The sequence below is a fragment of the Vombatus ursinus genome, unplaced genomic scaffold (assembly GCF_900497805.2).
Source record: "Vombatus ursinus unplaced genomic scaffold, bare-nosed wombat genome assembly UNPS02014959.1, whole genome shotgun sequence".
Taxonomy (NCBI): Eukaryota; Metazoa; Chordata; class Mammalia; order Diprotodontia; family Vombatidae; genus Vombatus; species Vombatus ursinus.
Genome location: NW_020954737.1, coordinates 12,944,714 through 12,965,893, shown reverse-complemented (window position 1 = coordinate 12,965,893; position 21,180 = coordinate 12,944,714). Strand labels below are relative to the sequence as shown.

The 21,180-nt window shown below is 35.4% G+C and overlaps 1 protein-coding gene across 1 annotated transcript in view; it reads left to right on the top strand.

Moving 5' to 3' along the window:
• Positions 1-21,180, top strand: part of STAG1 (stromal antigen 1) — a 355,079-nt gene that overhangs the window by 187,239 nt on the left and 146,660 nt on the right. The window contains exons 6-7 of the mRNA XM_027845191.1: positions 2,576-2,652; positions 18,914-19,118. Of these exons, the coding sequence (XP_027700992.1) occupies positions 2,576-2,652; positions 18,914-19,118 (282 nt within the window). The remainder of the gene's footprint in view (positions 1-2,575; positions 2,653-18,913; positions 19,119-21,180) is intronic.

Genomic DNA, 21,180 nt, shown 5'->3' with positions numbered 1-21,180 from the left:
AGTTAAAGATTCCTGCACTAAGAGTCAGAAGCAAGGAAGCATATTCCAGGCATAAAAGCAGCTTATCAGGCTACAGAGATTGAAAATGGCCTGTTGTGTGCAGAACTACAAGAAACCCATTTTGGCTGGATGTTGGAATGAATGAAAGGTAGTAGTGTGTAAGCCTGGAAAGGTAGGTGAAGACCAGTTTTTGAAGGGTTTTACTCCACAAACAGAAGAGTTTATATCTCATCCTAGAGGTGATAGGCAGACCCTGGACCTTATAGAGATAGGAGAATGATGTGGTAAGACTTCTCAGCTTTAAAAATATTACTTTGGCAGTTGTGTAGAAGATATACTGAAAAAGGGAGAGGCTTTAGGTAGACAAGACCAATCGCACTGGGAACGTGATTAAGTGAATGGAGTATAGGGGAACAGCTATGAAAGGTGTTATTGAAGTAGGGATGGAAGTCATGGCATCCGAATTTGGCGTGAGAGAGAATGAGGAGCTGAGGACGACTCCCAGGTTGAGAACCTGTTTGGACAGGAAGGAAAGTGCTGTGGGCAGAAATAAGGATAATCAGAAGAGGAATGGGTTTTGAGGGGAAAATGCATTGTGTTTTAGACATGTTGAGTTTAAGATGCCTGTAAGACATCCAGTTTGACATGTCCACTAATAATACAACCACACTGATTCAGGCTGTGATCACTTCTGGTCTAGACCTCTGTAGTATCCTTCTACTTGATCTTTCTTCCACCAGTCCCTCTCCTGTCCCATACATCCTCCAGATAGGTGCCAAATTGATATTCCTAAAGCTCAGGTCTGACCCTGCCCATTTACTTAAAAAAGTTTTAGTGGCTTCTTACTGCCTGTTGGATAAAATACAAACGCCTCTTAGACATTTATAATCCTTTACATTCAGGCTACCACCTGTCTTCCCAGAGTGATTCCTACCCTCATGTACTCTGCATTCTAGCTGAACTTGGCTGTGTCTCATAGTGAAGCATGACATTTCCTGCTGCTGTGGCTCTTCATAAGCTGTTCCCCCTGTGTGGAATGTTCTCTGTTGTCACTTCCACCTCCTTAGAATCCCCATTTCCTATCAAGGTTCCCTCTGTCTCATAGAAGAAACTTTTTGGTTCTTCCATGCATAGAAACCTCTTTCCACTGCCAGTCCCTGTCTTCACCTCTCAGAGTATGGCAACTTTTTGGGCTTTGTTCTCTTTAAATGCGAAGTTATTTCATGGAACTGCAACTCTGCGATTATTCTTCAGCTTGTAGTTGTAGACGGTTTCCCAGGGGTTTGAGAGGCCTCTTGCCAAGGTTAAACAGTCATGTTGTCTCAGAAGCAGAACCTGGACCCAGATCTTTCTGACCCTGTGGTCCACAAGTTTTGTATTTGCCAAATTTATGTAAGCTCTTTAAATAGTTGGAACTATTATCATTTTTTTTCATTGTATCCCCAGTGCTTAGCACATAATTGATGCTTGCTGTTTATTAAATTAAACTGAGCAGAATTCTCTTTTATCAGTCACATTAAAAAAAAAACTTTATTAAATGTCTCCTCTTTGCATCATATAGTATGATGTAATAGAGAGACAACCTGCAATTAGAGTCTGGATAACCTGTACTGTCTCACCTCTGACACATAATGGTGTGATCCTAAACAGGTCATTTAACCTTTAGTGCCCTGGATCACTCTCTAAAACTATCAGATGCATATCATTTGCCCATCTATAATAAGAAGAGATTCTTCACATGGAGCTTTCTATACCTATAAAATGACAAATGTTCCTTCCTCATTGCCAAAATGCAGAATAGTGTTGGTCATAGAATTTTAAATTAAGATTTAGAATTCAATCTTAAATTTCTTTAGCCTGGTATATTGTGATTATCAAGGTTCCTTGGCACTTAAAATTTTATGAAAATTTTTTGGGTTTCCTTATATAATTATTTGTAAGTAGATTCTCGCTGAAGAACTCTTGGGTTCTCTTACTCAGAGTATGCTTATTCTTAGAGTAACGGAAGATGAGGTGATCTTTATTTCTGTTCTTATTTACAACTAATTATTAATATGTAATAAAAATGAAATTATATGATAAAAATAGGAAGATAAAGTCAGCTTCTTTTTTAAAAAGATTGTCATAAAGAAGATTCTGGTCACTTGTTCATCTTTGTGGAGAACAATACTAGAATGAAAGTTCTAAAGTTACCTAAGAGACAGTGGTAAACATGAGATTTTTAGTGTTAAGGAATAGTGGAAAAGTCTTCTAAGAGAAGTGAAGTCTTCATTCTTGGAACTTTAAAAAAAAGATTAAATAATTTTTTGTTGCTTTTATATATTTATAATATCTGGCATATAAGGTGTAGGAACTCTTGAGATTGACCTAGCATGATTATTTTAAAAATAAAATTCTTAAATGGCATAAATCTCCAACAGTACTTTTTGATGAATTTAAAACATATCTCTTAGAAATTCACAATTACATTTTAAAGTTAATATTAAATTCAGTATTATAACAATTGTTTATAATGTTAAATTTCACTTAATATTGGTATTGCCATATTGAAATAATTATAAATGTCTCTTTGTAGGTACTGTAAGAATTGAGATGTTCAGGAATATGCAGAATGCAGAAATCATCAGAAAAATGACTGAAGAATTTGATGAGGTAACAGTATATTCATAGTTACATAGCTTTTTCAGAATGAAAATGTATCTTGTGGGTGTATGTAATATGCTTTTACCTGTTTTAGCCTCTTTATTAGCATTGTAATTTAAGTAAAGATACACTCTACATCTCTTCAATAATCCACCTTTCTGTGTATAACTATGTTTAATATGAGTTTGATTTGATGAAGTATGGAGCAGTGTTCTCAAGTGTAAGGTTAAGAATGGCTTGGTTGTATTGTTGTTGTCCTTCATTCATGAAGAGGAGGAAAATGACATCACTATGCTGGGGTCAAGGTATAGTGTGTCTGACTGTAACTGATGAGACCAACATGAGCTTGGAAGGCTCTACAACAAATCAGGCACAAATAGTCCATATGAATGTTTCAAATGGAGATTTCTCTAAATTTGCACATCTCACATATATTTTGAGCTAATGCAATTATGCTATGCTCATAGAGCACAATACCTTCTTTGATGCAGGTGTACCATGCTTAGTGGTTCTGTGCCAGTGGTCTCCCATGTCTCATAATTAAATAAAAGTTCTTCAGAGAGACTTTGAGAGTATCCTTGTATTACTTTCTTTGACCTCTGTGTGAGTGCTTGTCTTATTTGTGTTCTCTATAAAATAGTCTTTTAGGCAAATGTATGTTTGGCATGCAAAACAGTGTGTCCAGCCCTTTGGGGTTGTGCTCTCTGCAGTAGAGTTTGAACTAAGTGAGTAAATCTAGTAGACTTGGACTCAGTAAGGAGATAATGGAGAGCCAATAATGGAATTGGAAAAGGGGTATGGTATCACTGTCATCACCAAAGCCTTTTGAAATGTGAAGAAAGATTAGCAACTAAGGGAAATGAGAGTTGTAATACTCCAAGCATGGTTTTCACTGTACCACAAATGAGGAGGTGGGTATGGGCCGGGGATGGAAGGTGGACGGAATATGAGTTTGTGATATGGACAGTGTAAAGAGTTTCCTTTAAAAGCCCATTTTGTTTTAATAAAGTTATTTTCTTGCCCTGGCTGATATGTTAATCTTGAAATGATATGATAAAAAATTCTTTTAAGAAATAGATATGTAAAAATTATCAATACTTTAATGTTAAATCTAGTTTTAACAAGACTGTTATTTTCTTGCTATTTCCAGAGACAATTTAACTATATTTGGTTTCTTGTATTATGTTAAATAGTTTTAACAAAACTTGACCTCATTTACAAAATAACATGTTAGTTATTTAGTGAGGAGGTTTGCAGTACATATTTGTGCTAAATAACTTCAGCTTTAGTTTTTGGAATCTTTTATTTTCTAGTAGTGCTTCTGAACTATCACTAATGAACTGTCATTAGTAGAAGAAAGGTGAAGGTAGGCATATTGTAGCTGTGATCCACAGGATACTAGATTTATGCAAGGAGATGCAAAGTCTGGGTTTTTGATGGGCTGATTTAGATAGGCATCTAGGTGGCACAGTGAATAGAGTGCAGGACCTTCCAGAGTCAGGAATATTCATCTTCCTGAGTCCAAATGTGGCCTCAGACACTTACTAGCTGTGTGACCCTGGGCAAGTTACTTAACCCCGTTTGCTTCAGTTTCCTCATCTGTAAAATGAGGTGGAAAATTAAATGACAAACCATTCCTGTTCTCTGCCAGTGAAACCCCAAGTGAAGTCACAGAAGAGTTGGACACAACTGAAGCCACTGAACAACAACAAACAACTATTTGGATGGGATCCACATAATCTTATCCAAGGGGAGGCTGGTGAGATAGGAAATTCACGTGTTCTTTATCTCACCCTAATTTAGAGTTTTGTTGTTCAGTCATTTAGTCATATACAACTCTTAGCACACCAGTACTCTTCATGTATTTTTCTTGGCAAAAATACTGGAGTGATTTGCCATTTCCTTTTCTAGTAGATAAAGACAAATGGGTTAAGTGACTTGCCCAAGGTCACACGACTAGTCAGTGTCTAAGGCCAAATTTTAATTCGGTTCTTCCTGACTCCAGGCCCAGCATTCTATCTACTAAGCCACCTGGCTGCTTTCAAAAGGGTTGAGGCCCCACTAGGATTTGAACACAGTGTATTCTGCTTTTTAGGCAGGCACTTTAACCACTAAGCCATGAGGCCTCCATAACTCTATAAAGCCAGATTACCTTTATAAGCACCTATAAAGCATCAAAAATACTTTAATCGCTCTTTCAGCAGCTTAGTTTAGATGCGACAGTTCACATATCAGCTTCGTGGTTAGTCAACATTTAAATTCTTTTCAGTGGAAGAGTTCTTTAATAAACAAGTATTTTCTATATGTACATACATACACACATATATACACACACATACACACACACACGGAAACAAACAAACATAGAAGGGGTCTTTATAATATAATTGGCAGGAAACTTCTACTGAGGAGACTGTAGCTTGACAGTTGACTTGCAGCTTATATTTTCAGTTTCTTCATACACAGTCACACGCACACAGCAAATTCCCCAATTCACCATCACAACAGTTTGAAAAACTCATCATTTCTGTGTAGAACATTATGCTTCCATTTTTATAAGGTTTGTAATGATCTCTTATTATGTTCTTTCAAACTTGTTAATTTGGCATCTTGCCTATAGTTATATTAAGGTTTTACTGCAATTAAAGAATTGCATATATTCTTTTTCAAAGTCATAGTTCTTTCTGATTTTTGTATATTTCTTCGATTTTTGTCAACATCAAGCATTTATTAGGACCTACTGTGTACCATGAACAATGCTAAGCTCTGGGAATACAAAGAAATGCAAAAATTCAGTTCTTATACAATGTTGTGCCCTTTGCCAAGTGTTAGAATATTTTTTCAGACTTTTGCAGGGGTTTGTTCCTCCCCACCCCCAATTTCGTAAAATAACAGCCAGAGCCCAGAATCAGGAACTTAGGCTTAATTACTAAAGAGCTGACAGCAAATTTATATTCATTCCTAAGCAACTTCTTTTTGATTGCATAGTGGCAGTCTGCCAAATTCATGTTTAAATAATTGTTTTTTGTGGTCATTTTTGTTAGAGCATGGTAGAATCTCTGCAAAAAAAAAAAAGTGATGAATAGATTTAATGAGAAATTTAATTTTAGTCAGTGCTTTATGTTAAATACATGATTAAAATTTAAAAAAAAGCTTTTCAAGTCACAGGTAGTTTCAGAACACCATCTATTTTGATTTGATTTGATTGAACATTTCATTTATTTTGACTAGATATAATGTGGTATCATAAAACCTGTACTTTATCTTCATTATTTTCACACAGAATATGGGCAAATTTAAGAAAGTCAATAGGAAGCAGGTTAACATAGGGGCTAGAGGGCAAACACTAGAGTCAAAAAGACTTGGATTCAAGTCCTACCTTTGATAAATACTAGCTTTGTCTCCCTGGGTAATTTACCTAACTCTTAGAGCCTCCAGGTAATTCTCTAAGATAGATAGTGGCATAAAAGCTGCTGATCTGCATTTTTCTTTCTTTCTTTAAGGCAACTGGGATTAAGTGACTTGCCCAGGGTCACACAGCTAGTAAGTGTCAAGTGTTTGGTCTGAGGCTGGATTTGAACTCAGGTCTTTCTGACTTTAGGGCCAGTGCTCTATCCACTGAGCCACCTAGCTGGCCCCAAGTTATTTCTTTGATAGGTATCCCTATGCCAATGAAATCTAGACTTCCCAAACCCAAAATGCTTACTTGCCCACTCTTTACTATCATTGAGGCAGTAGTGAATTTTTTTTGTTAATTTATTTATTTTTAGTTTTCAGCATTCACTTCCACAAGATTTTGAGTTCCAGATTTTCTCCCCATGTCTTCCTTCCCCCCACCCCAAGATGGTGTGCATTCTAAATATACTTTCCCCCAATCTGCCCTCCTTTTATCACCCCCTCCCTCTTCTCTTATACCCTTCTCCTTCTATTTTCCTGTAGGGCAGGATAGATTTCTATACCCCTTTGCATGTATACCTTATTTCCCAGTTGCATGTAAAAACAATTTTGAACATTTGTTTTTAAAACTTGGAGTTCCAAATTCTCTCCCTTCTCTCCCCATCCACTCTCATTGAAAAGGCAAGCAATTCCATATAGGGTATACATGTGTAGTCATGCAAAACACTTCCATAATAGTCATGTTGTGAAAGACTAACTATGTTTCCATCCATCCTATCCTGCCCCCCATTTATTCTCTTCTCTCCTTTGAGATTATTCCTCCTCAAAAGTGTTTGCTTCTGATTACTCCCTCCCCCAATCTGCCCTCCTTTCTATCATGACCCCCTCTCTTATCCCCTTCCCCCTATTTTCCTTTAGGGTAAGGTAGATTTCCATACTCAATTGAGTGTGTATGTTATTCCCTGCTTAAGCCAAATCCGATGAGAGTAAGATGTACTCATTCTCTCTCACCTTCCTCCACTTCCCCTCACTGTAAAAGCTTTTTTTTTTTGCCTCTTTTATGAGAGATAATTTACCCCTACTTCTCCCTTTCTCCTTCTCTCAGTACAGTCTTCTCTCATCCTTTAATTTTATTTTGTAGATGTCATCCCTTCATATTCAACTCACCCTGTGCCCTCTGTCTATATATTCATTCCCTCCAACTATACTACTACTAAGAAAGGTCTCATGAGTTACAAATAATCATCTTTCTATGTAGGAATGTAAACAGTTCAACTTTAATAAGTCCCTTATGATTTCCCTTTCTTGTTTACCTTTTCATGCTTTTCTTGAGTCTTGTATTTGAAAGTCAAATTTTCTATGTAGCTCTGTTCTTTTCATCAAGAATGCTTAAAAGTCCTCTGTTTCGCTGAATGTCCATTTGTTCCCCTGAAGGATTATACTCAGTTTTGCTGGGTAGGTGATTCTCAGCTGTAATTCTATCTCCAGAATATTATACTCCAAACTCTCTGGTCTCTTAATGTAAAAGCTTCTCAATCTTGTGTTATCCTGATTGTGTTTGCACAATACTTGAATAGTTTCTTTCTGGCTGCTTGCAATATTTTCTTCTTGACCTGGAAACTCTGGAATTTGACTATAATATTCCTAGGAGTTTTCCTTTAGAGATCTCTTTCAGGAGGTGATTGGTGAATTCTTTCCATTTCTATTTTACCCTATACTTCTATAATATCAGTGCAGTTTTCCTTGATATTTTTTTTAAGGCAATCGGGGTTAAGTGACTTGCCCAGGGTCACACAGCTAGTAAGTGTCAAGTGTTTGGTCTGAGACTGGATTTGAAATCAGGTCCTCCTGACTTCAGGGCCGATGTTCTATCCACTGTGCCACCTAGCTGCCCCACCTTGATAACTTCTTGAAATATGATGTCTAGGCCCTTTTTTTGATCATGGTTTTCAGATAGTCCAATAATTTTTACATTATCTCTCCTGGATCTGTTTTCCGTGTCAGTTGTTTTTCATGAGATATTTCACATTGTCTTCTATTTTTTTATTCTTTTGGTTTTGTTTTTTTTATAATTTCTTGATTTCTCAGAGTCATTAGCTTCCACTTGCTTCATTCTCATTTTTAAGGAATTATTTTCTTCAGTGAGCTTTTGGACCTCTTTTTTCATTTGGCCAATTCAGCTTTTGAAGGCATTCTTCTCCTCATTGGCTTTTTGGATCTTTTTCGCCATTTGGGTTAGGCTATTTTTTAAGGTGTTATTTTCTTCAGTATTTTTTGGGTCTCCTTTAGCAAGCTGTTGACTTGTTTTTTGTGATTTTCTTGATCCCTCTCTTCCCAGTTTTTCCTCTACTTCTCTTACTTGATTTTCCAAATCCTTTTTGAGCTCTTCCAAGGCCTGGACCTGATTCATGTTTTTCTTGGAGGCTTTGGATGTAGGAGCTTTGGCTTTGTTGTCTTCTCGTTGTATGTTTTGATCTTCTTTGTCACCAAAGTAAGAGTCTATAGTCTGAATTTTTTCCTCTGTTTGCACATGTTCCCAGTTAAAATTTAACTTTTTAACTCTTTGTTAAGGTAGGCTGCTTCCAGTGTGGAGAATGTACTGTCCCAAGCTTCAGGGGTTTTGTGCAACTGTTTTCAGAGATACTTCTAGGGACCTGTAAACTTTCACTTCTTCCAAGGCGATATGATCAAAGGAGAGGTGTTTACTCCTTTCCTGTCCTGTGCTCTGGTCCATGAGTGACCACAAGCACTCTTTTCTGCCTTGGAACTGTGAGGAGGATTCCCTCTCCACCACCACAGCAATACTCCTTCTCGCCCCAGGACAGTGACCCAGATCCAAGTAAGGGCACAGCAAGAGAATCCTGCCTCAGCACCAGCAAAGAGATCCCTGCAATCCCCCCCTTATCAGCCATTCGATCCCCCCGCCATCTGTGGGCTGCACCTACCATCTCTGCAGCCACCACTCCCGAGCTATACTAGGGCCAGGGCTGGACCAAACTCCTCTCTCACCCAGGTCTGACAGACCTTTCCCACAGACTTTTTAAGTTGTCTTTGGCATTTATGGGTGAGAAGTCTGGAAACCACCACAGCTTCCCGTGATTTAGTCCCCAGAGGCTTGATCCAGGTTTCCTCTGGCCCTGTCTTTGCCTATACAGCCCACATTGAACTGTGCTCCTCTCCCAGCCCGGAACAACAGACTTTTCCTATCAACCATGCAGCTTGTCTTGACCTGGAAATTTGTTTCACTCTGTGCTTTTGTGGGTTCTGCTGCTCTAGAATTTGTTTAGGGTCATTTTTTACAGGTATTTGGTGGGGTGTGGGGGAGAGCTCAAGCAAGTTACTACTTTTACTCTGCTATCTTGGCTCCACCACCAGTGGTGAAATTTTTATGCCCAGTATTTAGGATTGGTAGATGAGGGGATGAAGTAAAAAGGTATGCACAGGAAGGTTAGTGTTAATGTTTCTCCTCAAATTGTCTTCCAAGAGAAATCAGGGATTGAAGCTTGTCCAAGGAAATAGATTCTCCTTTTTTTTTTTTTTTTTGATAGGTTATTTAAGTGAAATTATAGAGATAGGTATTCTAGCTATCAAGCAGCCCAATGGCACAGTGGATAGAGTGCCAGGCCTAGAGTCAGTATGACTTATCTTCTGAGTTCAGATCTGGCTACAAATGCTTACTGATATGATCCTGATCTAGTCACTTAACCCTGTTTACCTCAGTTTCCTCATATGTAAAATGAGGAGGAGAAGGAAATGAAAACCACTTTGCTAAGAAAATCCCAAATGGGATCATGAAGAGTTGAAAACGAATGAAATGACAGCAGCAACAACAAAATTCTATCTCCTGTTTAGATAACTGTTTTTTTCTAGAATTTCTACAAACATTTCAAAATTCAGAAAGTTTCTTTTCAGAAAAAAAATGTTAGAAGATCCTCAGACAGTATTAACTTTTGCTTTTGCTTCTATAACCATAGATGGAAAGTATCCCAATTTATCCTTTCAATGATTATCGCCCAAAACTGAAGGACAGGGAGTTTTATTGACTTTCTTATGAACATAGATTTAAAGCTAGATGTGACCTCAGAGGTCATCTAGTCTGAGCCCTTTGCTCTACATATAATAAAAAGAACAAATACATTTCCATTAGTAATACTAATCCTCAAATCCCTTTTTTTTGGATTCCAATTAGTATCATGAGTCCCTAACTGCAAGAATACAACCACAAGTAGCAAAATAATTTCCTCCATGTAGCCTTTACTTTAGGCACAATTAGCTGATGTGCTTCTTTTTATTCAAAATATTTCTCACAATGAAAATACAAACCCTTCGTAATACAAAAAGTAGGAATAAGGCCTGAGTGTGGTTTATATTCCTTTTAAGGATCTTATATCCTTGCTGTAGTTGTCATACAGTCTCTAAAGATACCCCCCAAAAAAATCCATTTCAGCAGATCATTTTTGAATTCCTACTGTGGGCAATGGGTATGTACTAGGTGCTTGAAATACAAAATACTGCCCCAAGGAGTTTATTGGTATAAGTGACTATGATACAAAATTAAAATAGCCAGTGCAACAACAATTCAACAAACATTTCTTAAACTTCAGCTTTGTGTGAGGTACGGGCTATTCTAGACACTGGGGTAACATCAGTAAAATAATTTCAGAAACCCTACTTCAAGGAGTTTACAATCTAATAGGGATAAAAATAAGACTTGATAATGATAATTGATAATAAATGATACAAATTAAAGTATGATGGAAGCAAAGGAAAGATCCAGATTTTCCCAGTAAAAATATATGAAGAGAGAGAAACCATTTTCAGCTTGAGAAACCTGGGCAATTCTAGGAAGAAGAGAAAAATCATTAGGGAAATCAAGCTTCAATTTTAACTTAAATTGATGTTTCAAAAGGTGATCACACATCTTATGAAAGGGCATTTCCTTTGGAATATATGTATTTAAAATAGCATTACACTCTTGATATGTTAACAATTGCTTTAAGGTTTTCATTTATAAAAATTTTATTAATATATATAAATGTGTGTGTGTATATGTATGTGTATATGTATATAATTACCTTCATTTCTGAATGTCTCCTCCCCACACACAGAAAACCATCCCATGTAACAAGTAAGGATAGATCACTGGACCTGGAATCAAGGAGGGGCCTGAGTTCAAATTTAGCTTCATATATTTACTAGCTGCATAACGTTGGGCAAGTCGCTTAACTTCTTTTTGTCTCTGTTTCCTCAGCTGCAAAATGTAGATAATAATAGCACCTACCTCCCAAGGTTGTTGTGAAGTTAAAAAGATAAAAGTTATAAAGCATTTTAGAAATTTTAAAGCACTATATAAATCCTAGAGATTATTATTAGCTATCATTTTAAGAAGAGGGAAAGCAGCTCAGCAAAATGCCACCACTCCTCTCTCTCCACAGTCTGCCTTCTGACCTTATCTTTCAATATAAATTGCTCTCTACAAAGTTACCAGTGATTTCTTAATTGCCAGATCTAATGACCTTTTTTCGCTACTCATCCTCTTTATCTCTCTGCTGCCTTTGACACTGTCAATACTCTCTTCTCCTTCATACTCTCTTTTCTCTAGGTTTTCAGGATATTTCTCTCTGCTCTTTCTTCTTATATGACCACTGGTCTTATCTTCCTATCTGACTGCTGCTTCTTCATCAAGGTCACCCTCACTAACAGTGATTGTACTATTCTGCTTTCTCTTCTCTTCTACCTCTATACAACTTTACTTGATGATCTCATCCTGTTCCCATGGATTCAACTATCATCTCCATGCTGATGATTCTCAAAACTATTTATCTAACCTTGGCCTCTCTGTTGACCTCTAGTCTTGCATCTCTAGCTGCTTATTAGAAGTCTTGAACTGGATGTCCTATAGTCCAGAGTTTTCTTAAACTTTTTCCACTTATGACCCCTTTTCAGTGTTAGCAGCATTTGCTGTCATTATGTGGCCTAAGTGCACATGCTTTATATTCAGAACCAAGGCTACAGTGACGTTGTAGGATACAACACTGGCAAGAGCTGCCAGAAACATCTCGGATTCATTATGAGTTTGATTTTTAATTAATTTTTGATCATTGTGTGTACAGAACCTTATACTGTTGCTAGTTTTTATGGGGTTGCAACCCACAGTTTAAGAAGTGCTGCTGTAGATGTCTTAAACTCAATACAAGCAAAACTGACTCATTATTTCCTCCCACCCCAAACCTCCCTTCTTCCATATTTCTCTTTTATTGTCAAGGGCACTACCACCTCACCCAGGCTTGTACCCTAGATATCCTTAACTCCTCATTCTCACCCTCTGTCCAATGTGTTTCCAAGGCCTGTCAGTTTTAACTTCGTACCATCTTTCAGATCGGTTCCCCTCTTTCCTCTGATATTGCTACTACCCCAGTGCAGGCCACATTTTCTCATGCCTGAACTATTGTCATACCCTTCTGGTTGGTCTGCCTACCCCAGGGCTCTCCCCACTTCATTCTATCCTCCACTCAGCTACCGAAGTGATTTTCTGAAAGAATATCTAACTGTGTCACCGCTCTCCTGAGTAAACTCCATAGATTCCCTATCACCTCCAGGATATAATATAAAATCCTTAGTTGTTCAGAATCCTTTCACTGACCTTAAGCTTTGTTCTAACTGTTAAATGATCTGACTACAAAAAGACTGCTTATATAGAAAAGACTTAAGGAGATAGAATTTGAAAAGCTGTGTTTTCTTAGCAGGCTTCAAAATGGGATCATTGAAAGCAGTACACAAAATGTGATCCAGCCACTTTCTAATTTTTATTTACCTTTTCAAACCAGCATCCCCATCATTGATGAAAAAGGGTGAATGCTCTCTTTTCCTTTCACTGCCCCCCCACCCCAATACACCCACACAGTTATACCATATTCATTTGCTCACACTCATGCAATTCCAGTACTTTCTTCATTTATTCCTCCCTTTATCCTAGTTCCCACAGTGATTGCCATTGAATCCTGTTTCCAACTTCCTGACTAGGATTTTGATCCTCTATTTCACAGAATTTCAAGGTTTGAAAGGAATTTCACCAGCCATCTGTTTTAAGAATTCTTTTTACAGCATCTCCAACAAGTTGTTATATAACTTTCATTTGAAAGCTTCTGTTGAGGAGAAACCTACCAACTCCTGAGGCGCAAGCCATCACACTTTTGAACATCTATAATTTTTAGAAAGTTTTTCCTTACCCTGAACCTAAATTTGTCTTCCTGTACACTATTATCTCATTTCCCTGTGGTGTTAAAAATGGGTTCTATTCCATGTATGACTAACCTATAGGCATTTCTAGTCAAAAACATAACAACCTTTCATGAGTTTTGCTCCACATCTGTGCCTGTCACCCAAGGCTTGGCTCCACAAGATTAGTGAGCCTTTGAGCAACTTGTTCTTTTGTAGATCCAAAGAAAAGAATACCTTTTATTGTAAAATACTTTTCTCTTTTTCATTCTTCATAGAGTAATCGTATCCATTTTCTCTCTAAGCTCTTATGACCAGGATTTTCATTTTCTGTTTCTTCTCTCATGGCTACTAAGCATACCATTTTATCCTTTCCTCATTTTGTGTTGTATAGTCCCTTCCTTGAGGGCACTTGCTTCCTCAGGTTTGCTTGTTTAAGGTGACAGCACTTATTTGGGGAAACTTGTTCCTAATTTATCATGCTATTGTTTCCCTCCCCCAGCACATAAGATATTGTACAGAAAAGAGAGTTCTCTGCCAATTGATTAATTATATTAATACCTTCTCCTAAGTGAATTTCTGGCAAGGATGGTTCACCAGTAGTCTAGCAAGGAACTTCATGTAGTTATATCTCCAAGCACTGTGTGAAAAGATTCATCAAATAATTTGCCATAATTACATATGAGAAAGGAGTCTCTCTATAAGGTGGGAGAAGAATGTTAATATCAAATTAATTGTGCTCAATTATTTGCTTCTATCTACAGAACCTAAGTTAGGTATATTAAGATTGGGTTTTGCCATATAGAAAAGAATCCCCTTTATCTCTAAGTACTTTCTATGTTTCTTTTATAAAAATCTCTGAGTCTCAGAGAAGAAGCTGTGGTTATAACCCCAAATAACTTATAAAGACTCTTTGCCTAAGTTCTTATTTGTATATGCTTCTCATTAGTAACCTGGGGAGTCCAACAGTATAAGCAGAAATAGCCCCTCTTTCTATAGAGAAAACTGAGGCTCTGGGAAGACATGATTTTTCCCAACTTTTTATGCCAAGTAGCAGAATTTGGACTCTCAAACACTCATTGGTTAATGCCAGTGTTCTTTTCACTATGCCACACTGTCAAATATTTGACTTCTGTTTCCCAAATTCTTTACTAAGTTCCTTATTGTCAATTATCTAGATTTCTCATCTCCTCCTATTCTGTCTCCTTGGATTTGATGCCCCTTTCTTACTCAGACTTTCAATGCCTTTGATTTTCAAAACTTACCTGAATACACTGTAACCTCGTTTATCTGTAACATTTAAGGAATGGTTCATAATGAGTTTTCTGGATCACATAGTTATCATTAAATTTCAGGCTTTTAATTTTAATTTTTTTTTCCAATGGTGACCTTTCTAAAATACATTGTATACTTTCTTGCGTAAAACACTCTACATTAAGGTGGATTGTCTCCTGAAACCTAAAAGTTCATGCTTATTAGAATTATTATTATTATTGTACTTATTAAATGCCCTAAAAACATAATTTTATATTTCTATAACCAACTCTTCCAACCCTTCAGTACTATTTCCAACTGCCTATGGTCTGATTTAAAGTATATCCCCAAAAGTAATATCTCCTCAGAAACCGAAGCCATTGCAAGAGCTTGGAACCTAGTGTCTGCCTTGACCCTGTAGGTCAATGAAGATAGACAATCTAGTAAATTTAGAAGCTACATCAGTAGCAGTTGTAGAAAGACTGAATCAGATTCAATGGTTCAGCAATAATAGCTAGCATTCATAAAGTGTTTTTTAAATAATTTTTATTGATGTCTCTTTTTTTACATGGCCAAAAGTTGCCACAGTATCTATCCTTGCTGTAGTATCCATCACCATCCCACCTTGAGGAAGCCATCCCATGTAACAAATACTTTAAAGAAAAATCAGCGAAACTGATCAGTACACTGAAAAGGCTTAAAATATGTATAATTTATTACACCTGTATACCTTCCACCTCTGCAAAGGGATAGAGATGTCTTTTCATATCTTTTCTTTGTTATCCTTTCCATTTATATTATTGTAGCCATTATTTATTTTCTTGGCTTGCTTACTTCACTTTATGTTAATTCATGTAAATCTTTATGCTTTTCTGTAGTCATCATTTTTTCCATCTCTTACAGCATAGCAATATTCTGTTACCTTCGTGCATGATGGTTTACTTAGCCAATCCCCAGGCAGTGGACATCTACTTTATTTCCAGTTTTTGGTTTTTTGTTTTATTTTTTTTGTTGTTGTTGTTGTTTTTTTTTGCCATCTCAAAACATACTGATATAAATATTTTGTTGTTTTATGGGGACTTTGTACTTATTGATGACCACCTTGGGGTTTAAGCCTAATAGTGGAATCTCTGTGTCAAAGGGTATAGACATTTTAGTTCCTTTATTTGCATAATACCAAATTACTTTCCACCATAAATGTTCCAATTCACAGCTCCACCAATGATGCACACTAGTGTCCTTATCTTTCCATGACCCTTCCAATATTGATTTATTCCCATCTCTTATCATCTTTGCCAATTTGCAGGGTATGAGGTGAAATCTCAGGATTTTTTTGACTTGCATTTTTATTACTACTAATTTGGAGTATTCATTAATAATTTACAGTTCTTTTAAGAACTGTTATCTATTGGGGAATGGGCTTTTGGTCTATATAAATCTGTTGAGTGTTTTTACATCTTAAATGCAAAAAAAGCCTTGCCGGAAAAATCTGATGCAAAAACATTTTTTCCTATTAGATCTCTTCCCTTTTCATCCTAGGTACATTAATTTTACTTCTACAAAAGCTTTAAGTTTCATGGAATCATTATCTATTGTGTCTTCTGTAATTGCCTCTGTTTGTTGTTTAGTTGAGGCTATGTCTTCTACCCATAATTGTAAAAGGTATATGATCTACTTCTCTTGTAATTTTTTATGGCATGATCTTTAATATTAAAGTCATGTATCTATTTAGTTGTACAATAGAGAATAAGGTGTTGGTCTAAGCTTAATTTCTTCCATTCTGCTTTCCAGTTTTACCAGCAGTTTTTATTAAATGGGGAATTCTTTCCTAATTTGTTTTCTGGTTTCTTAAACTCTAGGTTGTTGAATTCCATTTTTTTCTGATTCTGCCTTGTCTAGTGTTTTCTCTTGATCAACAATACCAAATAGTTTTTATGACTATGCTTTATAATATAGTATAGGTCTGGAAGTGCTATTTCCTCCCATCCCTACCTCTTTTCATTATTTCCATTGATATTCTTGATTTTTCCAAATTTATTTTGTTAGTATTTTATCTAGGTCTTTATAGTATTCCTTTAATAATTTAATTGATATAGTATTGAAACTATAAAATTAACTTTGGTAGTATTGTCACTGTTATAATGTTGGCATAGCCCGGCCATGAGAACTAAATATTTTTCCAGTTACTAAGCTGCTCTTTGTTTCCTTCAGAAGCACTTTGTTATTGAATCTTTGGTGTATTGATTGCCAGATAATTTATGTATTTTTTATTTATATGGAGTGAGAATTCCCTTTCTGTTACAGCCTCTTGGATTTTATTATTGTTATAGAGAAATGCTGTCAATTTTTGAGGATTTTTTTTTATAGCCTGCAACTTGGCTAGTGCTTTATCTCAATTATTAACTTACTGATTCTCTAGGATTTTATTATTTCTTTTTAAGAGCAGATAGGTGGCACAATGGATAAAATACCAGGCCTGAAGTCAAAGAAGCCTGATTTCAAATCTGACCTCATACATTTACTAGCTGTGTAAACCTGGCCATGTCACTTAACCTCTGTTTGCCTCAGTTTCCTTATCTGTAAAATAGAGATAATCATAGTAGCTACCTCCCAAGGTTATTGTGAGGATCAAATGAGATAATAATTGTAAAGCATTTAGCATAGTGCTTGGCACCTTATATATGCTATATAAACGTTACTGTTATTTTTTTTTCCCCTTTGCCTTAACTCTCTTGATTTTTCTTGTCATGTTGGTATAGATAGCATTTCTAGCATTGCTTTTAATAGTAATAGTGATAATGAACATCCTTGCTTTACCCCCGAGCTGATTGGAAAAATTTCTAGCTATTTTCAATCACACATGTTTGCTTTCAGTTTTAAGTAGACACCACTTGTTATATTAAGAAAAAAATGCTTTTATTTTATGATTTCTTGTATTTTTCAGAGAAATAGGTTTTGAATTTTTAGCAAGAGCATTTTTTTAACTAATATAGTTTTTGTGTATTTTGGGAGACTGACTTTCAAGTATTTTATACATTCTGTAGTTTTCTTAAATGGAATATATTTCTTTCTCTTGATCATGTGTAGAAATGCTTATGATTTATGTAGATTTATTTTATATACACAGCTTTTTTCAACTTACTGTTTTAGTTGCTCATGGATAGATTGAAACAATATAATATAAATATAATAATAACTAAATTAACTAGGCTGTTCAGTACCATGCCAGTCAGACTACCAAAGAACTGTTTACAGAGCTAGGGGAGGGAAAAACAATGAAATTCATCTGAAAGAACTGATGAAGAGTGAAATGGGCAGGATCAGAAGAATATTTTATGCATAGCAACAATGTTAAGACAACTTACAAAGACTTGAAAACTATGATCAGTGCAGTTACAAGTCACGATTCCAAAAGATCAAAGATAATATATGCTACACATCTCATGACAGAAAGGTGATGGGCTCAAAATGGGACATAAATTTTGTATACATCCAGTGTGAGCATTGCCTTCCTTGATTATGCATGTTAGTTTAAGATTTTTCTTTTTCTTTTGGTCAGTTAAGATGAATTGGGGGTGTTTGAGTACTAAAAAAGAAAAGTTAGGCATTGACAGTGTTAGGAAGTACCTTTTCTCCCAGTGAGGATTCACAGGCTATAACTCTAGTCATTGATGACATTTATTGATTATTTAGTTGTAGGTGTGATATTGTAATTGATGATAATAGTGACCACGTAAAGATATAAACTGAAAAACTTCATTATTATAAGAGATACACTTTATATCATCTGGTTGTAAGCATTGAATTTTATTTAGTTCCTGATACGGCTTGAAGAAATATGCAAGAAAAAAAGTTGTTAGAAGGGCCCTATCCAGGCTATGAACTCAAAGGATATGGGTTCACATGCCACTTTTGATGCATTCTATCTTGTGACTTTGGAGAAATCTCTTAATTCTATGAGACTGAGTTTCCTCATCTCTAAGATGAGCAGAGTTTGACTAGATGACTTCCTGAAGTCCTTTCTGTGTATTTGGTTATACTGGAAAGGCATACATGTTATACTTTTACTTTGTATACTTCCCTTCAGTTTGATTAATTCTCTTAAAATATTCAGATATGATGCTACTTGGTATGTATATGTATGTGTGTATAAAGTGTTTTGAATTGACTCATCAAATATTATGCCTTTAAGCATAAGATTTTCCTGCTTATCGCCTATTATCCTCTTTATTCTTGGTAGTTTATAAAAGTTAATATTATGATTATTACTCCTGCCTTTTTTTAGTTCAACTAAAGTATAATCAATTATAGTAAGTAAAAAGAATGCTGCCCCTACAGGGAGATAAAAATATTTTAGAGCAAATTTTAATGCCACACATTTATTTTTTTTTTCCTCTTATAGGACAGCGGTGATTATCCCCTAACCATGCCTGGACCTCAGTGGAAAAAATTTCGCTCAAACTTTTGTGAATTCATTGGAGTTCTGATTCGACAGTGTCAATATAGCATAATTTATGATGAGTATATGATGGATACAGTTATTTCCCTTTTGACTGGTTTATCAGATTCCCAAGTCCGAGCTTTTAGGCATACAAGTACCTTGGCTGGTGAGTAAGCTTGATTTTATTAGGATTTCTTCAACATGATTGAATTTGGCTTCCCCTTATTAAATTAACTTCTTAAAACTAAATGTCAGTATGAAATAACCATTGTGCTATTGAATGTAAACATAACGTGGTTTATTTTCTTTATTATGTTCTTATGAATCATTTTGCTTACTTGAATTTTATGTGAATTTAATGACAAAACTTTTTTAATGTACTTTTAAGTGAATGTTCTTTGTAGACCATTCACACTTCAAGGCAATGACTATGAAAATCCTGTGTAAATTCCAGCATTTTCCCATATCTTTGTTTTATACCCAAAACCATTTTGGGAAGCTACTTAAGAGTTACCTAGGCCATTTTTTTAGGAACTCAACTGATCAAGATGCTAATTTAGAAGCGTTTTTAATTAATATGTATTTATTTCTTCATTGTATAATACAATTTCATGTCTTGACACATTGTCATCACATTTATATGAGAGCATTCTATAAAGTTGTCAGAGTTATGTAATCTTATACAAGCTAGAGCTACACAAATACCCTATCATTTTGTACATACAGAAATGTCCATTTGATTAAAAACTGATTGTTTCTTATATAGAAAAACTAGTCATTTTGATGCTGTATGAACACTCATAGTCAAAACCATTCATTACTTATTTGTGTTTTACAGTAATTAAATGCTTCCAATGCTCGCTCCATATTTCCCATTGGGTCTATCACTGAGCTTTTGTCCAAAAATATAGAGTTATCCTGTTCACTAAATGCAAGTTTTCAAAAAGCATTTGGAGGATGAGGGGGAACCAACATGTATCAAACCTTCCTTTTAACTTGATTCCAATTGATCTTAAATAAAATATTAATTATGTTACATGACTATTATTTAATTTCAGTTTATCTACCACTTAATTTCTTTTATATTCTGTCTGTTTGCTTGGAGACTTTGGACAGTTTGTACAGCTGACATAGTACTACCAAATCTTTTTTTTCTTTCATTTTTTTTTCTAAGATCAATTTAAATTCCAGATCACATTTAGCATACTGTCTTCTTGGGAAACCTTGGTTCAAATCATGTCTCAGATACTTGCTGTCTCTGTGAATGTAGGTAATGTTCTTAAACATTTCACAGTCAGCTTTCTTATCTGTAAAATAAAGATAATAATATTTATACTAGGATTCTTGTGAGGAAAGTGCTTTTTAAACCTTAAAATACTGTAGAAATGTGAGATGATATTTTAAGAACATTAACACTATGGATAAAGTTCCTTAGGGGAAAATTTAGTGGAATAATTTAACTAACTCATATTCATGTGGTACTCTACTGTTTAAATAAAAATACTTTCTTCACAATTATACTGTGAGATAAGAAATGCACATATTATTATCTTCCTTTTACAAATGATATAACTCAGGTCACAAGAAATTAAGAACTTGCCCATGATCAAATAGCAAGTAAGTATTGGAACCAAAATTCAAATCTAGATTTCCTGACTCCACCTTAATGACACTTTGAATTACAGCACGCTAAAATGTTGGGGAAGAGCCATAAACCTTATACTAGAAAGGAAAATAATATCTTTAGTCCATTTTAAAAATAAATGTTTATTAGTTCTTTCATTCTTTTTTTATTTTTTTGCTTTACAAGTTTTAAATCTTTTTCTTTTTATATTGTATCTTTTTAGTGCAGTTATTCTTAATTTTAATGTGAAATAAAGCACCATTTTCTTATCTGAAGATTTTCCCTTTCTGTATTAATAACTCCTATGATTATTATGATCTTCACACATTCTATTTCCACTTTTCTCTGTTAAAATGGTTTCTCCTAGCATTTCTATTCCTTTTTACTTTGTTCTTTCTTTACATAGTACTGTACCAGTTAACTCGAAGTCATTTTTCCATTAACTTTAGTCATTTGGAACACAACCAAGAACCTGCACTTGAGTCCGCTGTTTTCTTCTTGGCAAGTGCTTTGAGCTCTCCCTCACTCAGAGTTCTATGACTCTTATTTGTACATCATTGTAACAACTTTTGTTATTTGGTTTCTCAGCCCTACACAGATTAAA